This window comes from Meleagris gallopavo, chromosome 1 (genome assembly GCF_000146605.3).
Source record: "Meleagris gallopavo isolate NT-WF06-2002-E0010 breed Aviagen turkey brand Nicholas breeding stock chromosome 1, Turkey_5.1, whole genome shotgun sequence".
In the NCBI taxonomy this organism is placed as follows: domain Eukaryota; kingdom Metazoa; phylum Chordata; class Aves; order Galliformes; family Phasianidae; genus Meleagris; species Meleagris gallopavo.
In genome coordinates, this window is record NC_015011.2 from 34,788,001 (window position 1) to 34,810,627 (window position 22,627).

Sequence of the window (22,627 nt, forward strand, 5' to 3'; positions counted from 1 at the left end):
ATACAGACTCACGTAAGGGAGCAACGTTACAGCAGAGAAACCAGCAGCCCTCAGGCTTATCGCTGAGATGCCACACATGTAAGACATTCTTTTTTAACACTTGTAGAGCATTAATTATTATGCACAGCTGTGACACACCCCATTGTGTTTGTCCTACTTTACTAGAATCCACCAGTCTTAAAGGCACCGTTCATGCAAACGCCATTTGGCAAACACCCATTTCTTTCTACACCAGTGATCACCATGGAAATACCACGTGTGTGGGGACTGCAGTTTGTTTTACAACTGAAGAAAGTAGCAGCACAACACCAGCCTGCTTTTGAACTAGCAGCTGGTGTGAGTTGTTTCTGCCTGGACAAATTCTGATCTGCACAGCTTTCACCTGGCTGAGACACGGGTCACTGCTTTTCCCATTCAGGAGGGTGAGAGTTGAGATCAGAAAGGTAACTGAGGGCAGGCAGCAGCCCTACCAGTGTTGAAAGAGATCTCAGCAGTGTCACACTTCCTTAAAGTGAGGTTAAAAAATAGATCTGGTTGCTGGGAAGCCTGAAATGCCTCGTGCCTCCAACCTTCTTTATATAGCATCTGCTGATACTGAAAGCAGGTAGAAAGTAGCTCCCTATATATTAAACATAAACACATACAGTATGTCTTGTAAAATACATAGAAATGACAGCAGAATATGTCCTGAGACTTCATTATAGCAGATTTTATAGTAAATGAATGCAACCTTTTGCCCAACCTTGTGATTAAAAAAAAAGTCTTATCATATGGGGATATTTTGATAGCACAAATGCAGCTCCCATTCACTTTTGGAAATAAAGTCACAACCCTCTACAAAAGATTCACTATTTTTTTTTCACCTGTAGTTTTGAGAGCTCCAATTATCACAGTACAGCTACTCTAATCTGGAAACCCTTCTGTGGAGATGGTTATGTCCATAACAACATAGGATATGGCTGCATGAACTTAAATCATGAGGCATGCCAGTAATAGAAACACTCTTTCCTTCTATGTAGTCTAGTCCAGGCCCACCAGTATACAATGAAAATGAGACAAAATACTGTTGCACTAAGTTATTAGAAGGGGATGGTTTCAGAGAAGGATGATATGAGTACTATGACCCTGGAAAAGGGATGAACTCTGTGATGACTGGTGCTACTGCTTGTTATAAGCGTGCTGCTCTAGCTACACATCTTTGTAATACACTACAGAAAACAAGCAGTGACACACAGATAGTTTACACTCTGTTTGGAATACACTTTCCCTTAGAGTTCTTCTAAATATAAATGGTTTAGAAAGAGCCTATTAATGAAATCCTGCAGCTTAGCTGTGCAGTCAGCAGTACTGCTGGTCAAAAGCTGCTCGCCTAAAAGCATCAGGGGATTTGGCATTGGTCAGTGTGACAAGGAATGAGTTTTTCCCCAAAGAGGAATGTGCAACTATATAAGTAGAACAGAAACTCTTTCAACGAGAGCACAGCCCTGGGACAGGAGAGAGCTGCTGCCTAATTCACAATGAGCTGCAACTAAAAAAAAAGAATAACCAAAAACACAGTAAGTCACATCACTGCTCCCTACAGAGAGGAACAGCTGAAAACCAAACCAGACAAACCTCTAATTTGTTTTGAGCTGTTTGAAGTCCCGAATCAGTGCTTTGATTCAAACACAGGGACTACCACTGTAATGAACAGGCCCCAGAGCAGCAGGCAACCTCCCTCATCTTTAGTGCAAACTTCATCGACATTTGGCAGGCCTATGGCTTTTGTGCAGCCTATTAGTGCCAGTTTGACTCAAGTCCAGCACAGTTCAAAGTGACAGAACGATCGCTAATCATCAGTTTTAGTTTGGCGTGGGCTAAATAAGTACTGCTAAAAATGATGTCCAACTTCATTCAAGCACGGAAACTATGGGAAAAGTCTCCTGTTGCACCTCCGGGGATGTAGGGCAAAAGTTCGCTCTGTTTGGCAATGGCTGTCACAAGACAAAGTCATTCAGCTTTGGCCAGCCATTTTTATGGTATATAAAAAAAAAAAACCTTAACCTACTCTAAACGTAATCTCCCCAATTCTGAAAAAAGTGCTCTCTTCCTAGCATTATGTACTCTAATGGAGCTTCCCTCTTTGGTAGTCCCCCAGGTAACCCAGGTTTCCCTCCAGCAGCACATGAGAACAGCCTGCACACACACAGTTCAGGCTTCCCAATGCTTTTAGGAGAAGCCTACTGACTGAATCAAAGGTAAGTGCTGTCTGTATTATTGTGACAGCTTAAAGGGGAGCATCAGCAATAGAAGAGAACTGAATTTCCTCGCTGTGTACCACTTATGGAAAGCATCACTGAAGCACAAAAGGAATTCAGAGATCAATGAGGCTGTAACCCTGCAATCTGAAGTTATGAAAGTCTGTGGAGCACAAGTCGGAGCTTGTCATACAGTTAATGAAAAACTTATCTGCTTAATCTATTATAGGGGAAGTTGAATCCTTCCCCAGTGACTAGTCCAGCAGAATCTTAGATTATGGGAATAAATATTCAAATTCTCCAATGCGGCTCTATATGAGGAATTCATTTCCTGCCATATGAAACACATTTATGGTTAGATAGAAAAACAAACACCAACTGAGTATGATATCCACGCAGAAAGGCAAAGGTTGGGGGCCTGACAAGGAGGATCAGCCTTAATTCTGGAATCTTTCCTAGGTGCGTGGTTGGTCTGATGAACAAGCCAGAACGTAGCTCATTAGAGAGTCACATAATACAGCACCTAATGCTCCAGTGCTGTTAGCTCAAGGAACGACTCTTCTCAGACAAGCTTGTGAACAGCACTTAGATGTTTTCTTCATTCGTTATAAAGTTAACTTAAAAATCTAGATCCTAGATAGCAAGCCAGGTTGCCCGCTCTCTAGCAACACCTAACCATGTAAGCACGTAAACACTGAGCCTCTCCACAGCCAAAGTTTCTTATGCACATCTCTGTAGGTAGCAAGAGCAGCAGGAGTGCCCCATTGTGAATGCTTCAAAAGGAGTAGCAGCAGGAGTCTGCCCTTCTGTCCAGTTCCAGCAGATTTGAAAAGGCAGGCCATTCTGGACAAGATGGCATTCTCCCCTCCAACTCTTTTCCACCAAAGCTGGCTCATCTGTAGCCACAGTCTTGAAGCTTTCTCCAGCAGTCTGTAGGGACTGTCCCACACAGCTGCAATCCCTAAGCACCCTGCACTCCCCTGCTGACACACAACAGGTTTCACAAGCTGCAGACTGCAGTTTTGGGCATCCAGTACCATGTATCCATTTGAGGCTGTGAATCAGCTTCCTCCCACACAAGAGTTAAATCCCAAAGCAGTCAGACTCCCAGCAGCACTTTGAGCATGACCACTGTTAAACCAGGTGAAATTAGTCGAACTCGGGGAAAATTCTTGGCATGGAATGTCACAAGTGCCTCTAGGCATGCAAGTGCTCAGACACAGTATTGATAATAGAAATAGCTTGTGATCAGTAATACTTTACACTGGATACACATCCAAAACCAAGGAAAGTAGCTAAGTAAGGAATTCAGTCTAGCGTATAAAGAGAGTTTTTGCCACTTCTCTGTTGAATTCTTTATCGTTAAAATTAAAGTCTACATAGAAATATATGGCGTAGTTCAATTTTATCCAAAACATATCTAATAAGAACAGGGAAAGCTAAAGAATAAGGGAAATAGAAGGCAAGAAAAGATCAGAGAGAAGAGTGAAGCTTGAGGTTTATTTCACATTTACGTATTACACCTGGAAATCTCACAATCACCATTCTTCTTCTTTATCATTAATAAATGAGCATTCTTTCCAAGGCAAATTAAACCTGAAGTTGCTTTGCTTTTTATATTCACTTATATATAACATATAATATGTTATCTTAGATAAATGTATTTATTCCTAGCTTAAGGTTAATAGAATTTGCCTTCCTAAAAACAATTTATTTTGTGGTTCACAAGAATTATTGGATGGATTTGAAGAGTTCCATCAGTCATACTTCATGCCCAGCTGGTAACAAGCAGACCATTACATCTGATTCATTGCCAGTAAAATTAAAGCCTTTGGGTTTACTCTTATGGAGAAGACAAAGCTCTATCTGTTTGATAAGTTCTGTTCTGCCGTAGCAAGGTAACATTTTTCTTGAAATTCTTTGAAGCTCTATCTTGACGAAGATCTAATATGTGTATACTTTGATAATACGCAGCGCACACCTGGGAGCAGTTCACCTTAAACTTCTAGTAAATATATTTGAGATAAGTGACATTGCAAAAGTTGAAACGTACCTCATCCCCATGCATATTAGCAACATACTTGAATTCTGGAATGCCAATCTTATGTTGGGTTGGAAACCTTCCCAGAACAAGAACCCACAGGTCTCTACCTTTAAGAGGGGAAGGGGAAAAGACAATTTTTTAAACAAAGTATAAAATGATACAAGACTAAAAGAACAAAAAAAGTACACAAGAGTTGATCATCAAGAAGACCAACAAGTTCCCGTATTTCATAACTGCACAGACAATCCTATAATAGTGTCTTCAAGTAGATTTATTTATAGGAATACTTGTTAAATTAGTCATAGGAGCCACTGTTCTGTCTTCCAACTGAAAGCGTGCGGTGAATCCTGAAATGTCAAGAACATTTAAACAGTGGTAGAAAATAGACTTGGGGAAAAAAAATATATATATTTTTCTAATCAAATTTTACAGTGAAGATTGTCAATCAAATTAACCAAGCAAATGTATAGTATTTATATATGATACTTGTCACAAAGAACAAACTTTTTTCTTTTTTCCCCCCTAATTAAAGACAAGGTAGAAAAGCTGAACACATACACGAATTACTGCTCAGGGAAAAATAAAAAGGAGATGGCATGCACAGAAACACGTCCCAAAAATTCGCAATGTAAGAATTAGCAGCAACAGGAAGAGCATTAGTTAAGATCATCAAAGATGCACAGGAAGCTGAGCTTTATTTAAGTAATAAAATAAGTATATATTTTGGAATTGAAAATGAGAGAGGGCATTTTTGTTGTTGTTACTGTTAGTAGCGATATTGTGGCATTTCAGAGCTCTTCTACACAACTGTGCTTCCCACTATGCTGGTCCCTGAGGTGGGCCAGCTCTGCTTTCAGCAGATGGCAGCAAAGAAACGGATCAGTTCCTCGATGGCAGCGGTCACAGCCTATGGGCTGATGATGGCCAAACCTTCCATGCATATTGCCTGTCCCCAGCTCTCACACACTGCTCAGTGGGACCCACGAGCTACATGGGAGGAGTCCAGCTGTTATTATTTATCAGCAAGAATAGCTATACAGAGCATTACTTCCTACACTACTGTGGATCATCAAGTCTGTAGGAAACTCTGGAAGACAACAGTTTCCCACAGGTAGATCCCATAACCCTCGTGGTCCAACTGCAAGGAGGCAGTTACGTGGCTAGAAAGAAAACAGGAGTGCTGCACCAATTGTAGTATCTTAGCAAACAGGAGACATGTTGAAGAGAACCAGAAGCACTACAAGATGTACTGAAATAACTGTGAGATGACTAAAACTGAAGTCAGTGGTTGCCAAGCTAAGCTCACTTCACAGGTTGAGTTGGAATCTCAGGTTAATTAGGATCAGGAAGCAATGAGACTGCAATGCCAGCAGACAGATTGAACAAGGAGTGCTGTCAGCATTCCCTAGTTGTCCACAGTCACTCCAAAGAAGTTGTTATTCAATCCTTGCATACATAAGGCTGAGAGATGCCACCACTGACATCCACTACAAAGGACAACGCGAGCAAGCAGCCATCCAGAACATCCAGAAATGAGTCCGCAGTGCTTTGGTGAGGAAGCTATTCAGCTTTGTTGTGTGCAGAGCTACTGTTTCATTAATAACAATAATAAAAGTTCAACTTCTGTAAGTCTAGACAAGCAACAGAGTGGAGAAGCCAGATACTAGCTTTTATGCACATCTTTCTTCAAAAAGAAAAGAGAAAGGAAGCACCAGCCCCCAGAACCCTGGCCTTTTTCTCCTCCAAAACCCAGAGGTCCCTCCCAACCCCAGCCATTGTGCAATTCTGTGGAAACAAGACAAGTCTTACTGCAGAAGTATGTTTGGAACTAGAAAAAAACAGCAGTACTGGAAGAAAACATGCTGCTTTTATTCATAATCCAGCATGCATGAGAGTCTGAACCTAATTTCCGCGTCTATTATCCTCTCCGTGGTTGCATCCAGAGGTAACCTATAGTGAGCTACCAAGAAAGTCTTTCACTCTAAGCCATGCTCTCCTTCCTTCTATTGGAAAAATAAAAGAAAATAAACTTAAAAAAAAAAAAAAACCAAGACATTCCTCCCGAGTGTTTGGCTTCTCAGTTGCCACGCAGGCTGCTGCCCGGGGAGCTACCTACCTGCTTCTGACTGCAGCCTTTCCACCCCAGCTCAAATCACAGGCTCAAACCTGCAGCCTACCACATGCAGCTTCCCTGGCCAGGGAATGGCAACCAATGGTCAGGTGAAGCAGCAGTGCCAAGAAGCATATCCAGCACCTACAAGATTATGGTGAAACTATAAGATTGAGGCAGCAGAAGACCTATACAAGAGATGTACCCCAGCTCTCTCTTCTAGATGGAGGTGAATACGGTTAAGCTGTAGATCACTTATTTCCTACAGAGGAGGCATACACTTTCTATAAGGTTACAGATTCATCCAACTCCAGGACTGTTATCAGAGTGAGCACCAAGCACACAGGCAAGTCTTTGAAATAGCTTAGAGCCAACAGGTTGAGTGTATTACGTGTCAAAAGCCCTCTCAGAGGAAATGAAATACGTGTCAACGAAAAGCATTAGTTTCCTCAAATCATTTGTATGGGAAATGAAAAACACAAAGCAGTAACCTAAACAGTGAAGCAGTTGAAAGTGGGATCAGGATTTCAAGTCAACCAATACATTAACTATGTTTGCATTACTTTCCTATATCTAATTACGTAGCATATAAAATACCCAACCAGTTACAATAGACAAGCTGTACTGCAGTCCCTAGAAAGGGAGGATCTTCTCACCAATAATCAGACATTGAGATTTGCCTCTGCTGCTCAAGAGCTATCTCAAATCTGACTAAGGATGACTGACATGCACATCCATTGCATATAGGTTTTTCAGGGTATCTTACAAGCTAATGTAGAACAGCACCATATTTTTAGCAGCATTAGCACTGTAGTTCTAAAGCAACAAGAACCCGTCAATGCTACAAGCTATTTCTGTGTCACTTAAGGCTTTTTGCAAATGAAATATATTCTGATTTAAAACAAACAAAAACAATAATCTTTTAAAAGCCCACAACATTTCCAATGCCTTAGAATCACAGAATGGTTTGGGCTGGGAGAGGCCTTAAAGACCATTCAGGTTCCAGCCCCTGCTGAGAGCAGGGACACCTCCCACATGATCACATTGCTCAAAGCCCCATCCAGCCTAACCTGGCCTTCCAGGGATGGGGCATCCACAGCTTCTCTGGGAAACTTGTTGCAGCGCCTCACCACCCTCTGAATAAAGGATTTCCTCCTGACATACCTAAATCTACCCTCTTTTAGTTTAAAACTGTTACATCTTGTCCTATCACTGCACTCCCTGACAAAGTGTTCTTTCCCAGCTTTCCTGTAGGCTCCCTGTAAGTATTGAAAGGCTACGATGAGGTCTCCCCACAGCCTTCTCTTCTTCAGGCTGAATAAGCCCAGCTCCCTCAGTCTGTCTTCATAAGAGAGGTGCTCCAACCCTCTGATCATCCTCATGGTCCTCATGGGAAGCACATGGAAGAGCTAAGTGTAGACTAGCATTAAGTACTGATCTAAATTGGTCTTTCCAGCATGAATGTTTAGACTGTTCACAGTTTGTGTGCGTGAGGGCCATCATAGTGATAAACACTCCCATGAACTGAGACATCAATTATTTTCTAGCACTTCCAGCTTGTGAGAAGCATTAAGCTTACCATTAACAATTAAAATAAATTCCTGGGTCTGCTCAGCCTGCAGTACTGGATAGTGTACCTACAAGGGATGTTGTAAGATTCTTTCCATATAGCAGTAATTTACTGCATATAAGAAGATTCAGTAGATAAAGTTTCCTTTAATCAGTAAACACTAGATAACTCTGTTTTCATAGTTGAACAGCTAAGCCACCTCCCATGCTTTGCATCAACGGAACATACACTGAGAAAGCATTCCTCACTGCCAAACCAGAAATTATTTCAGCTAATCACTGAACTATATTGCAAGTAATCAAGACAAACTTGTGCTTGTAATTGCATTGGAGCAAAGCCCTATTATACAGCTTCTGGTAGAGTGAGCAGATTAATTGATGAGTTTTCTACCTTTGCCATGGCAATATTCATGACACGATATCAATATTCTAAACAGACCCACAAAAACTGGGAATTAAAACAGAGAATTGAAACTGATTTCCAGATCAAGTGAGAAAGAAATCAGATTATTTGTAGGCCTTGGAGACTGGGTTACACTCCTTGTTTTGTTCTGAAGTTTACTTCTGCTTCTCTTCTCATTGTTCTTTATAGTTCCATGTACAAAACGGAGTTGTTATTTCAAAGGCAGTTGTGGCTCAGAAGTGAAGTGAACTAACTAGACAATGTGCTGTCCAAACCCCACAGACCCAGCCAACCAGCTTAAATGTTTGCATGGAGGTCTATTTAACTAATGAAAAGCAGTATGCCAACTACAGTTCTCCCAAGCTGACCATATAGATGCTACACATCACCTCAGCACAGATCAGCATCTCTGCAGATCCTATCCATGAGGCAATCCCTTCCTAAAAGGCACAAGTCAGGGAGAAGAGAAAGACCAATGCTAATTAGAAGACAAAGTCCAAAACCAGTTCATGCTGGCTCCAAATCTGACTAAAAACTAATTTGAGTAGTACAGCACTGAACATAGGTCATGCAAAACTTGTTCTGACTTTGACTGGAGAGTTGAATTTTTAGATGTCTAAATCAAAGGCTCAGGTATGAATCTATGTGGATCCATTTCCGTTGCCTATAAAAAAACATGATGCAAGCTTATGAAAGAAGACAATATGATACCAGTCATTACATAAATCAAAGTAAGGACCTCAAGCAATACTCTTGAGATGTTAAATAAGCCACAACAATTTACATGTCTTTCTATTTCATATCCTCTTTCTTAAGCAGAAGTAGTAAGTTTTCCCTCATGTTTGACAAGAAGTAGCAAACCATCAGGGTGGCTTATCCATAAACATGTGTTTCTAAACTCCGGGGACAGCCATCTTAGCATGTATAGAGCAGTTAAAAAGTATAAACCACTTTGTTGTAATTCTTCAGATTGCTATGCACTACTGGTATTTCAGCAATCTTGACAACTTAACCTATCAGGGCTTCATTCTATCGTGCACCACACAAATTGCTTAAATATATGTTTCCGTCCTCTAAAACATGCGATCAAAGCAGTGCAAGATAAGAAGGGGGCTAAATAAACAGGGTTTTGATCTATGAGAACATAATAGAGAGGTGGTTACACCTTAGGCATAGCTTGTATTGTATCAATCATACTCAATTCCAGTATAAGCAGAAGAGCTTCAGCCTAGATTCCACGATGAGAACAGCAGTGAAATAAACATACCAGCTGATGTAACAGCTTCCACTGCAAAAGCAGCCACTACTATAATTATGGCTTGACAGAAGAAAGAGGAATGATGCAAATAACTGCCATGTGTATTACTTATACAAAACACTGCGGGGAGACAGGATGGTATGAGTTGCTCCTTGGTAAGTTCTTCTGTAGATGTATCACAGTTCCCACACAATCCCTCAAACACTCCTTAATCCATTTAGCAGTGCATACTAATATTAGAAACATTTCCTTAACTGTATTTGGCAACCTTCAGCTACGTCTTTGGGTACTCCATCCTAGAATGCAACACTAGTGTAAGTCCAAATTATTACCATGGAAGATACTAATTGATCTTGACAGTTTTCTTTTTATTGCGGAACTGTGTCAGGGTATCTTACAAACAGCGTGGGACATCTCTTTTCTGAGACTTTAACTACTCAGATTTGCCATCACCAATCCAAGCTGGAAAATCTAAAGCTATTTTAAAATTTATCTCTGCAAGAGGATTGCCTGACAGCACACACAACTTGATTCAGATTCCAGCAGAAGTTGAGAGTTAGCAGCATGCTGAATGATTTTGGTTACATAAATAATTAGAATTAGGTAGCACTGCAGAAGTAGCATTATAGACATGAGCAAATATGCAAGTTTAAGCCAGCCAGACTGTTGTATAAAGCATCTTCTAGACTACAGTAAATTAAAAAAAAAAGTATCCTTCATGGATATAAACTTCGTAAATTATCAACCAGTAGAAGGCAGCTGTGTTTGCTCAGGAAATAGACATTCTAGATGTACAGTTTATACTCTGGACAACCTACATACCTGAAGCGAGGGTCAGACAGATGTATAAGCAACTGTAGGACATCAGTTTATCCTTGCTGTCAGTGTACCATATTCTCATGGTCTACTGACGGAAAGGATTATCTAAACACTTGGACTGGATTTCCATTAGTAATGAATGACAAAACTGATATCCCAAGAGAAGCTAGGACACTTCTAACATAAGAAACTCTTCAAGGTATTTTGAAGTGTTAAAGACAGATCAGTCACATACATTAATTGTGCAAGTCTAACAGTGTTCAGCATGGTGCATAGGTAAGCAGAACAAACCCAAAAGATCCTCAGATAACATCAGATTACTGTGCCCAGCCCATACCCCAAAAAATAGCACTTCTTATCCTGGGAAAGGGACCAAAGGTCTTACTACTTGTTTTGCTTTCCCAAGTACCCTGCTTGATAGAGAAGCTGTAAAAGAGATCACACTTCAGAAGAAATATTCTAGACACACTGTTCCTAATAAGGTTGCAGTCGAGAGTGAAAATCATCGATAAGGAGGCTCACCATGCAGTACCATTTCCAGTTCTCATATCAAGCTGATCCTACTCATTATATATAAAAACATGGAAAATTGCCAACACAGAGCAGTTTCTACAATAGCACTTGTATTTGCACACAAGAAATAGAAATAAATTTTTAAAACACCCAAACAAAAACAATCCAGAAGAGAACACTGTTTTTAAATTCACATACACTAGTCTTATTCAATGCTGAGGGGAAAACTCCATGGACACATAGAATTACCCTAAACAGGCATTCTCTGTTATTTACACTGCCTGCTTTCATATTCACTCCCAGAAACCAAACCAACCATTTATCCTCTTCACCAACTCTTGCTTCTATTAGCACAAGATTTTAAAACCAAATTTACAGACGTGTAATTTATATTATTTTCTGAGAGAAGTGTAAAACTGGTATACTCTAGCAGTTTTCAGAAAAGCAACCGTGTCCACAAAAAAAAGAAATACTATCAATTCACAGTAATACCACTGGATTATCACAAGCAAAGTGATTGCTTATAATGCAAGCCAGCTACAAGAAGGAGGATGGTTTCAGTGTAATTTATCCTGATTAAATGGTTTTATTTGGCCTAGGTTTTTTGTTTGTTTGTTTTTGTTTGTTTTTTTAAATGCCAAAGGCAGAGGAGACCACTCAAAGCCAAGAGAAGGAAAAGAAAACCAGGAGGACACTATAGGCTGTTCCTCCTACAAGGCTCGAAAGCCACTAGTATACATGGAGGGCCTCAGTGTGTTGAGGTACCTTGCCAAGAAACGTGCTAAGCATATCTACTTAAGCATCCTTTGTATACTCTAGACATTGTATTTGTCACTTTTTTTTTTTAATCAAACAGTTTGGAGAGGAAAAAATGCAAGATCAATTAATTTATTTTAAACAATACAATTGTTATCATCATCACCTTTGCTCCTGGTTTAGTTAATAAGTTACCTTAGTTCAACCAGTTGCTTCTAGATTCTCTCATAATGGGTTAAAAAAAAAATCTCTCTAGGAATATTAGTGACTGCCTTTTAGGAAAGGCAATCCATTTTAACAAACATCCCTGGAACATAAAATCCAGGCAGTGTGACTACCAACAGCAAATGAAGCAATTTAGTCCTTTCTCTTGTCAAGGGAGTGTGTTCTGGTGGTCTTTGCTTCCTCCTGGATTTTAAGACCAGCCTAATGCAACTGTGCTTCAAAGCAAGATTTGTATTGTTATCTAGTTCAAGTCATCACAATTAGGAAATGTGCTTTGTCAGAAACACCTGATTTGTTCTGGGGAAGTATTCTGTGCTTAACATATTCCTAGAATTTTCTCTAGCTGTTCATGAAGAAAAGAATACTGAACCAGACTGGACTTTTGAATGACACAGTAGGACTCTATTTTTTACTGAAAACAGCGTTTTCTTTATTTTATCCTCAGCACAAATTTTACTTTTTCAGATCTCTACAAGCTCTCCCTGCTCAAATGTTTCAGGTAACTGGAGACCCTTGGATGCAGAAAATACGTACTAGGAACAAACAGGAAATATAACTCAACTGCCCTAATTCCACTGTGAACTCAGCATGTAACACAGCCCCTACAATCATTCAGTTAAATAACTTCAACTGCCACAGACGAAACTTCTCCATAACAAGAAGAATTTGCAAGTAAGTCCTGGCATCAAGCTGCAGAACTTTCTTCTTAAAGCATAATCTAAGCTCCCTCATGCCTGAATTACTGCATAGATGATAGCAGTTTCTGTGTCCAAAGTGGAACCGTTTACCAGCAGGGCAGCCTCTTCACTGGGAGGGGAAAGAGAGCTACAACCACACCTACACATTTTTCTCTCCTTTCAATTAACTACCTAATTCATAAGAAGTTGAAAAAAGCAGAAATAGCAACTGCATACATCCAACTTCCATTCACAAGGGAAAATCCAGCTTTATAAAAAAGAATCTAGATCTCTTCAGTGCATGACCAAATGTAGAAGAACAGTCTAAGGAAGCAATGCTTCAGGGTTAGAAGTTGCATCTTGCCTACATATAAGTATGTTTATATTTGTACTCACTGAACTAGCTGGACACAATACCAGAAGTACATATAGTAAAGCTTTAATTAGGAAACACTGAGAATCAGCAACACTGTTAGCCCTAGGTGCCTGTTAGCTCAGGCCTGGACAGGAAGGAGGCAAGGTGTACTGCTCTTATCCTGCAAAGCTGCATCACCTGGAGTAGGGGAGGAGGGATGCATTACTGCGCTCCCCTTGCAAACAAGAGGAAAATGGTTGATCATCTGGGAAAAGTATAGGCATCAGAGAGCAATCTTTTCTCTTTCCAAGGAAGCCTGAGACTAGAATTTGTTTTAAAATCTAAGACATTGTACTGTAAGTCGCAGTTCAGCTCGCATCGCTGAGGTAACATCAACATTCACCCTATTTTCATTATTTTCAGGGAAATACAGACAGACTTTTGACACAGTCTGATAGCGATAGGACAGGGAGGAACGGTTTTAAACTAAGAGAGGGCAAATTTAAGTTTGATGTTAGGTGGAAGTCTTTACTCAGAGGGTGGTGAGGCATTGGAGCAGGCTGCCCAGAGAGGTTGTGGATGTTCCTGACCCTGGAGGGGCCCTGGGCAGTGTGACCTACCAGTTGGCATCCCTACCCACAGTATGGGGCTGGAACTGGATGATCATTAATATGCCTTCCAGCCCAAGCCCTTCTGCGATTCTGTGAAGGTCTCCCCTCTCATCTGTATGGTTGGAAATGTATACACACGCATGCACATATATATATATACACACACACACATACAGCTCCAAAAAGCAGAAGCCTCCAGAAAGTAAAGAGGGGGAAAAAAAGGTAAACTAACTGCCTTTTGTGTAACTGAAGCTCTTAGAGTACTGAGCTCTGTGTTTTGCCCTTTTTTGGGAGGTGGAGGGTTAGGGAGCGTATGTTTGACTTTACATCTTCTACCTACTTACTTTCCCAACACCTGTTAAGGGATATGTAACCAGACGTGAATCAAACTATGCCCACCAGCTGCACTTGGTACTTTCAAGTCACAGAAGTCTGCCAGCACTGCTACTGGTGATAATCACACCCAGTCATCACTTCTGTCTACTTCTAAGGAAACGTGGAAACATGCAGAGCCTTTCTGAGGGAAAAACAGGATAGCTACATTTATGACCTTTACTACTCTAAATAAAGGAAGAAGAGCTTAACAAATACATTCTGCTCCCTGCTTTCTAGTTGTCCAGAAGCAGACAGAAGGCAGGAAAGCTGTGATTTTTCCCACAGCTCAGGTTATAGATAAACTCTGCTCACAGTAACTATGTACTATTTATAAGTAGATCACATTTCCTTTCCAAAGTTATAACAGAATGATTCCAGTACAAGAAAAGTTTTTATACAAAAAGCATTTGGACTATGTTGCTAAGACAGGTTTCCTTCAAGCAGTTGTTGTCTTTTTCTCCTTCCTCCCCTTATTTTCCTCTCCTAGGAAGTATTTCTGATCTGGTAAATTTCACAGGGAAAAAAACATTTCTGATAATATTTTCTATAAGAATTGTGTTTGAGTTGCATTTGCATGCACACACACTTCAATCATTATTTTTTAGGTGAAGGAGACCACATAGAAGACAAAGAGGACTGACCAATTCATAGGAAAGGTAAGGAAAGAGATTTAAGCAAGTTATTTGTCCTTCATTGCAAGAGAATTGGAACATGCTTACAGTCAGTTTCTACACCTCTAAGATTGACTTATTTAACGTCTTAATCGTCTTCCAAGCACAAAGCCAGTGCAACACTGGCTCAAGCTAAGTACTCTTTCAAAATTGTGTAGCAAGTGTAGGCAGTCTGTCAAAGCATTGCTGACAGTGTGGGGTCATTTTATCAGGCAAAAAAAAAAAGTGTAATGTTTGGCTATAGAAGATTAATTGCATCCAAACAACCGATGTCGCATTTCAGTAGTCAAAATACTGTAGAAGGTGGAAGTACTGCGGCTCTTCTGCTATAGTCAGACATGTAAAACACATGCAGTTAAATCAACTCTGCTAACTAAACTGCTAGAAGAAGCACTCAGAGGAAAAAATAGAAAAGAAGCAAGAATGGGTAAAAGTAGCAATCACGATAAGTTTTAGAATGCCTGTTTTTAAATGAAACTCTAGACTTGCGCAGATGACTTCAGCAGATGACTTTAGCGTGTTCTAAATGGGGCCCATAGAGTGGGAAACATCCCATTCGTTCTTGTTTCTTAAAATGAACATTGAAAATCTCAATGCTTATATTATCTACACACGCCATGCTTGCATGATGAGCCTGTGATTCATAGGACTGAGGAAATCTGTGGGGTGGAAGTCAAGCAGGGGGAAGAGAAGAGGAGACATTATCAAGGACTGGAGACAGAAGGAAGGACATTTGCAGCAGTCACTCAAATGGAAGAAACAGTAATATTCTTGTATACATAAACACCTCTTTCACAATGTAAATGCACAAAAAGCCCCACAGTATTCTCTTTAAAGATATCATATTCTCTGTGGATATTCCTCTAGGCAGTTTCTTTTTTTGTCTTGAAAATTAACAGCTATCTTTATTACGTTTATGTTTCCTCCCTCTTTTTAGATGCACTGGTTCTCACAATGGTTTGTACAAACATCAGTGGGTAGCACTGAGAAACTCACCTCAAGGTATACTGGGTTAGGTGGAGCTTTCTCATTCTCTTTTAGCACAGTGCCAGTACCCCAGAAACTAACCAGAAGAAACCAAAATAGATATCTACAAAATCTTTGTGCTCTACTGGAATTGTTCTTGTTTCCTCCAGCAGTAAAACTTGTTTTCTAGTACTTAAAAGCATTCGGAACCTAAAGTGTTTCTGATAAAAATGTAATACATTTACAGCTCATGGTAGTATTGATGGCAGTGACCCAGGCTCCTTACATACTATACCATGAGAAAAAGCCTGAAAATGCCTTCCTATTTTGCCCCCAGGTAGTCTGTATGGGTTTCACTCAAATTCTATCAATATATAGACTACACACAGTAGTCAATCTTTTATTATTAAGATGTTGCATTCCAGTGAAAATAATCCAGAATTTTGTGCTTCTCTGTTAAATAGTCTCCCCTGAACACCTACAGGCATTAATCACACAATATCAGCACACTTATCAGATCAGCATCAACTCCTCAAACATCTCAGGCATAAGTCCCACTGACATCTGTACAGAATGACATCTGGAGCAGCTGTCTAGGTTCTCCAACTATATTACAAGGTAGGCACACACTTCCTTCTGCACTACATAGCCCTGACTCATTACAAGTGTGCTCTTCAGCTGAGTGACAGCTGCTTATGAGATGCAGACCTGGGCATGTGGCATTCTCTTCTATTTTCTGAAGAGGGAAACACATGAATGTGGGCTGGAAGGTGATGTGGTGAGCTTCAACAGGCACCTCCTCTGAACCAGCAAGAAACCTGGTCTGCTGGCAGCCCTGACAACTACATCTTCACTGTAGACACATGTATGCATATGTACACGCACAGCCAAGCAAGAATAGCCTGCATGTATCAGCTTCTGATGATAGAGCAGGGATAGCAGAATGTTAATAAATGAGATATTTTTTTTTGTTTACTATTAAGAGTTGGAGATGTGCTCAAGATCGATGGATGGAATGTGCCAATTCAAAAGCAACAAACAGCAATTTAATAGTAAGCAGGATGATTAAATCACATAGTTCTGCCCTTAAAAAAAAAAGCACATACCAACTTTTATCTACTTGCAACAAAGCTGTCCTATTTCTGAAATTTTCTTGTGAAACTAGAATAAAACCTGGCCAGTTTATGTTCCTTTTTGTTTCTCTGATGATAGAATTGGCCAAAGAAGAGTTAGCCTTCTAAGTCAGATCTTCATTGTGTAAAAGTAGAAGGAACATGAACCAAATGCAACCTTCTTTGCTCAGTGGCCTAAGGAAGATGTTTACAACTATTCCAATTGGACTAGAAATCTACAAATGCACACTAGCCTCCAGAAAATATAGATCTAAAACAAGAAGAAATTGCTATGCTATCAACTTCATCTGAATCCAGAGTGTATCCAAAAAGATTTTAATAAGCATGAATCTACTACAAAAGCCACTCAGCTGTTTCGATGTTGCTTAACCTCTCCAAATAAGATCATCATCAGGACTACTTAATTATCATCCTTAAGTTTGCTATCCCACCCTCCCCCTCCATCTGCTTCTAAAAAATAAAATAAATGCACATTACTTCTAACAACAAAAAGCTATGGATAATACATGCACTGAAATGTCATCTTTTTTAAGTAAGACACCATAAAATTCATCAGCTACAGAGTCAGTCTTTGTTTTCCACTAGGTTGCCATTAGGCAGGCAAGGTTAATTATGACCACAATGCATCCCATTCTCTAGACTGACACAGCTGTGCAGTCTTCTCTATTATTATAGAGCATACATGCTGTACTGAGGTTGAATACAGTGCAGATTAGAAAACACAGCTCCTGCCAAAGGTCTTCTACAAGCTTATTCAAGCAACATATCAGAAACCAAGTCCTAAGCCACCACACATTTGCAGTTTGACCTTAAGTAACTTCATGAGGAAAGCAAAGTTCTTTTTGGCAGATACGTGCCTGTCACTGCTGTACAGATGGGTCTCCGAGAAGGGAGGAACTGCACTTCTTAGAATTTAATTGCATAATAAATGGATTCTTTGTAGCATTTATGGGAATTGTCATCTGCCATTGACTAATCTGCTCCATCAATAGGTTTGGGGAGATTTTTTTTCTTTCAGCCTTCTCTTTCACAAGCTATCATTAGTCATACGTAGAGATAGCCCAGAATACAGTACCCAACGCTCCACCTGCATAAGCCAGATATCCATGCCAGGTACTGAGGTTTCATTTATTGCTTTTGATACCCCTGTTTAAGTTTTTTGACTGCATTTACATATCCCTCTCCTCATACTCCATGATAATAGCTTGCAAGGTGAAATGAGTTAAGTGAACATCATCTCTTCCAGCGTACAGAATGAAGACTGAACAGGCCGTTGCTAATCTAGAATACATTCTTCCTAGTAACCTGGCAGAGGAGCTGTGAATTTCCATGTGTTGATGTAAATCACTGCAAACAGACTGAACATCTTTTACATTGTTTTTCAATAAGGTTCTTGGTACTGGTTTTGTTGTGTACTTTGCCATTTACGTGTAAGGATGTCAAATGAACACATTTTCTAAATCTCCCCTCATATTTATCCATGGTAAATCACACTTGACTGCTTAGCTGTCACGAAGAACTGACTGGCTCAGTGGGAGAGACATGAATACTGGATTTCTTTAACTTTGACCGTAGTGAGGCTGTCAGAACTACCCCTCCAAGTATCTTTGCAAACTTGGGGACTAGATCAGTAGGCTACAGCAAGGTCAAAAAGAGGCTGAATTGTGAGACCAAGCAATTTGTGGTTCAAGCGACAGCAAGTCATTAACAGCATTCCTCAGGGGCCAGTACTGAGGCTGATACTGTTTAACATTGTTAGCAGGGCCAGAGTTGCCATTCAAAGGGGCCTTGACAAGCTGAAGGAATTTCTCAACCGAAGGATCATGAAGTTTGACAAAAGTAAATACAAAGTCCTCCTCCTGGAACAGAACTACTTCATATTAGGATTATCAATCCAATAACTCCGTGTTTGCACAGGCTGCAAATTGACTACCTAGGTTTCAGGTCTGCAAGCTATGAGTTGCAGGGAGCTGGAGGGATATCCACAGGGACAATAAGGCAAATGTGAACCAGCAGAGTGCTCTTGCAGCAGAAAGGTAACTTCTGTGCTGGGCTGCATCAGCAAGAACATAAGCTAGCAGCATGAGGGAAATGAAAATTCTCCCCGTCAGCACTAGTGAATTTATATCTACCATATCCAGTTATAGGCTCTCAGTGCAAGAGGGATACTGTTAGACCAAAGAAAGTCCAATAGAGAGCCACTGAGATGATTAGAACACTGAACAATGTCTGAGGAGAAGCTGACTGAAGGTTGGCTTGTTTGACCTGGACGATGTTACAGCTACAATTTTCCACTACCTAAAGGAAGATATATTAATATATCTCTGAACTTCTAGGTGGAGACTGGGGGAGCAAAATCTATCCTAGTGTAAGAGAAGTGAAAGTAAGAGACCCCCTCATGAGACTGAATGCGTGCAAGTCCATGGGACTGGATGACATGCATCCCAGAGTTATGAGAAACGCTGATTTGGTTGCCAATCCACTATTTGAAAAGTCAAAGTCTCTGGTAACTGGAAAAAGGAAAACATCACTCTCATTTTTAAAAAGGGAGAAAGGAAGATCCAGGGAACCACAGACTGCTGAGCCTCACCTCAGTGCCTGGGAAGATCCTGGAGCAGATCCTCCTGGAAGCTATTTTAAGGCACGTGCAAGACAAGAAGGTGATCTGAGTCTAAGCTGGTGGCCTTTTATGCCCATGGCAGGCAATTAGATTATTTTTAACTTCCAACCCAAGCCATTCTATGATTATAGAGAAGATGAAGCCAGATCCTTCTTACTGGTGCATGGCAAAAAGACACAACAAAGCAAATACGAATTAGATGGTAGAAAAGTTATTTTTACAGCAAAGGTAGTTAAGCACTGGGTCAGGTACTCAGAGATTCTATAGAATCTCTATCCTGGTAGATGGTCATAATTCGAATGGAGGATGCCCTGAGCATCATAACTTTAAGTTAGCCCACAAGGGCTCAAGACCTAAATTACTCTAGCCCACAAGGGCTCAAGACCTAAATATGTCTGGAGCATGTGTGACTTCTGGCATAAAGAGCTCTCTGCTATTTCTGTTGAACTACCTGCAGTCATCTCTTGAAATGGTGATACTGCCCTCCACATCTGGGCTTCAAGGTCAGATCCTAAACCCTTGCAGAGCTCCAGGTCCACTCAAGTCAAAGATAAATAATAAAAAAAAATAAATTAAAAAACCCAAGTTCTCACTTCACGTTTGGCATAATTCAAATCTTAATGGCAGTATGTAATACTAGATTAATCTATGCCTTATTTAATGACGTTATTTAATAAGTAGCAATCTGAAAATAATAGCCATTCACGGCAACAGTAAAATTACATCTAGTGGCTTTATCGTCACCACTCCAATTCATAATATTTTATTTTAATCATCCATAACAAGAGACTTATTATACCACATTCTGAATTTTCTAATATTTAAATTCTGTTTCTTATCCATGATTTTGCCCTCATAATTTAGCTAATTGACAACAGTATTATATCCATACAACATGTGTATACATATATGCATTCTTGCACATTTCATCAGCTTAGCAGGGAAGGGGAGACTGGAACTTCACCTCATTGACCAACATTTGAAGTTTCATTTTAACCAAAATTATATAACCATTGCTGTCACAACATTTTCCTCTTAGTACAAGCAGGTGAAGTGAAAGATCCTAATTCAGTTCCATCCTCTACCATATCTCACAGGACTCTAAATGCAAATTTCTTAAGAAATCTTTTTAATGCTTAAAAAAGTTCAGTACTTTTCTAATTTTTTTCCCCCTCATTTATTTTTATTTTTTTCCACTGTCGCTCTGCTTTACCTGATACAGATAATGTTTCTACTGTCCATCTATTCCATTTGGAGGAATACAGCAGGTGTGCAAGAAGCACATAAAGAGTAACTGGTAATCTTTTTGGGAATCATGAAGATATGCTGACAGAGCAAGCAAGAGCCCACATAATTCTCTTCCTTCCCACAGTTTGACAAAGCAGAAGGCAATACTGAAGTCTGAATAAAGTTTCAGGGCACTACTCATTCACAGTCAAGAGGTGATGTATTTCCAGTTTGTTTTCATGCTAATTAAAGTCAGACAAGTTGAACACTTCATGTTATCTGCTTTCAGATGTCTAGATATGAAAGAGCCAAAATTTCAGGCTCAGGTTGAACGAGGATTTTTGTCCCAGCAACAGAAAGATAAGCCAACAGAGGTTGTGTCAGAGAAGTCAGAATCAAGTTCTATCATTAAAAAAAATCATAAAAAATTACCTAAGTTCCCTCAAGGTAGGGGTACAAAGATGTGGATAATTAGTTTGTACATGAGGAACTGTACAGACTTCTTGTGTGAGTGAAAAACATAATCCACTATGATTCTGCCTTTGATGAAAGCAAGGACACCTCAGTGTAACTAATTTCAAGATTCCTTGTCTAGTTTGAGCCTTCCCATAAAAAGGCTTCCTTGGAAATGAGCGTAGACATGCACAGAGACGAGATCACATGTCCATAGCTACCTGACAGCTGTTTGCTACCCTGCTGAAATAGACCAGACTCTTTTCAACCAGAAGTTACAATAACACAAGGAAGGATGTGGAGAAATAAACTGCTAGTGTTCTTCACTGTTATCTACCTAGAATAATATAGATTTGAAACAAAACAAGCTTCAAGTACTTTAATTGTAGTAATATGAAGTAGGATTAGAGGAAGAGATGTTTCCAAATAATGATCTGGTTTCATACCTCACATTTGTTTTCTGAATAGATCTCCTCATCCTTTTTTTTCCCCCCCTTTTCCCTCAAAGTTAGGCAAGTGTTCATTAAGTATGTTAATAAAGATATTAGAAAGGTTAACATTTAAAGAACACATAAAGCTTTACCCCCTAAATAAAGCATTGCAATGAAGCACCAATCATAGAGGAAAAAAAAAAGTTTTAACACGTAAGATCAGAAAGGTGGTTACTGAGTGAGATTTCTCCTATATGGGTCGAGACTGAAATCCTAAATCTTCACTTACAACCTCTGTTCTATATGGTATTTGATATCCTTTTTCTTTTCTGTCCCAATTTACTCAGGTAACAGATAAGGCTAGGAGAGGGTGGGTGTTTTGAACATGGTTCAAAAAGACAGGTTAGAAGACACACACTCCCTCACAGCCCACCTGGGACGAGCACTTAGCCTACAGGAAAAACGCGTTTTAAGCTCCTGAGCAACAGCCCTGCTTCTGAAATTGCCACTCGGTATTTTCTACTCGGAACAGAGATAGGTGTCGGGAGGACTTCCACCCAAGCTGCAGCGCCATGGTGACATCAGAGCTGGTTACTCACGCTCAAGCAAGAGGCGGAGGAAACTCAGGAGAGACCGAAGCAGAGAGCACCCGGCGCCCGCGGTTAGCGCAGGACCCCCGCGGCCCCTCCTCGGCAGGGGAACGCTGCTTCATCCCCAATACAGCAAAACCAGCCGGCGCTTCCCCGCCGCACCCACCTTCCACCGAGCGGCCGATGCTGTGCAGGTGGGTGAGAGCCGGGTGGGCGGCGTGCACCTCCTTCAGGTACGCCTCCAGCTCCTCGCTGTGGTGGTACTTGTAGTCCAGCGCGGACACCAGAGAGACCAGGCAGAGGACGCCCACCGCCTCCTAGAAAGAAGCAGACGAACCAAAAACCCGTGACCCCGCTGAGGGAAGGCGGTCGGAGGGCTCGTCGGTGCCCGGCTCTGGCACAGCCCGCCCGCCGCCCCTCCGAGGAGCAAGTGACTCTCCCAGCGCTCCTACCCCAGCTCCCGTCCGCATGCTGCCACTGCTCCTCGCAACTGCAGCCCCAGCTCCGGGCGGGGGCCGCCATCCCCGCCGCCCGGCCTCGCCCTGCCCCTGACTGACGCCGGCTCCATCCACTCAGGTCCCCCC

At 40.8% G+C, this 22,627-nt stretch overlaps 1 protein-coding gene across 1 annotated transcript in view; it reads right to left on the reverse strand.

Annotated features, from left to right (window-relative positions):
- Positions 1-22,604, reverse strand: part of CPM (carboxypeptidase M) — a 31,697-nt gene extending 9,093 nt beyond the window's left edge. Inside the window, exons 1-3 of the mRNA XM_003202051.4 lie at positions 22,496-22,604; positions 22,210-22,360; positions 4,291-4,388 (exon numbers count right to left, since the gene is read on the reverse strand). Of these exons, the coding sequence (XP_003202099.1) occupies positions 4,291-4,388; positions 22,210-22,360; positions 22,496-22,513 (267 nt within the window). The 5' untranslated portion in view covers positions 22,514-22,604. The remainder of the gene's footprint in view (positions 1-4,290; positions 4,389-22,209; positions 22,361-22,495) is intronic.
- Between the last annotated feature and the right edge of the window lie 23 nt (positions 22,605-22,627).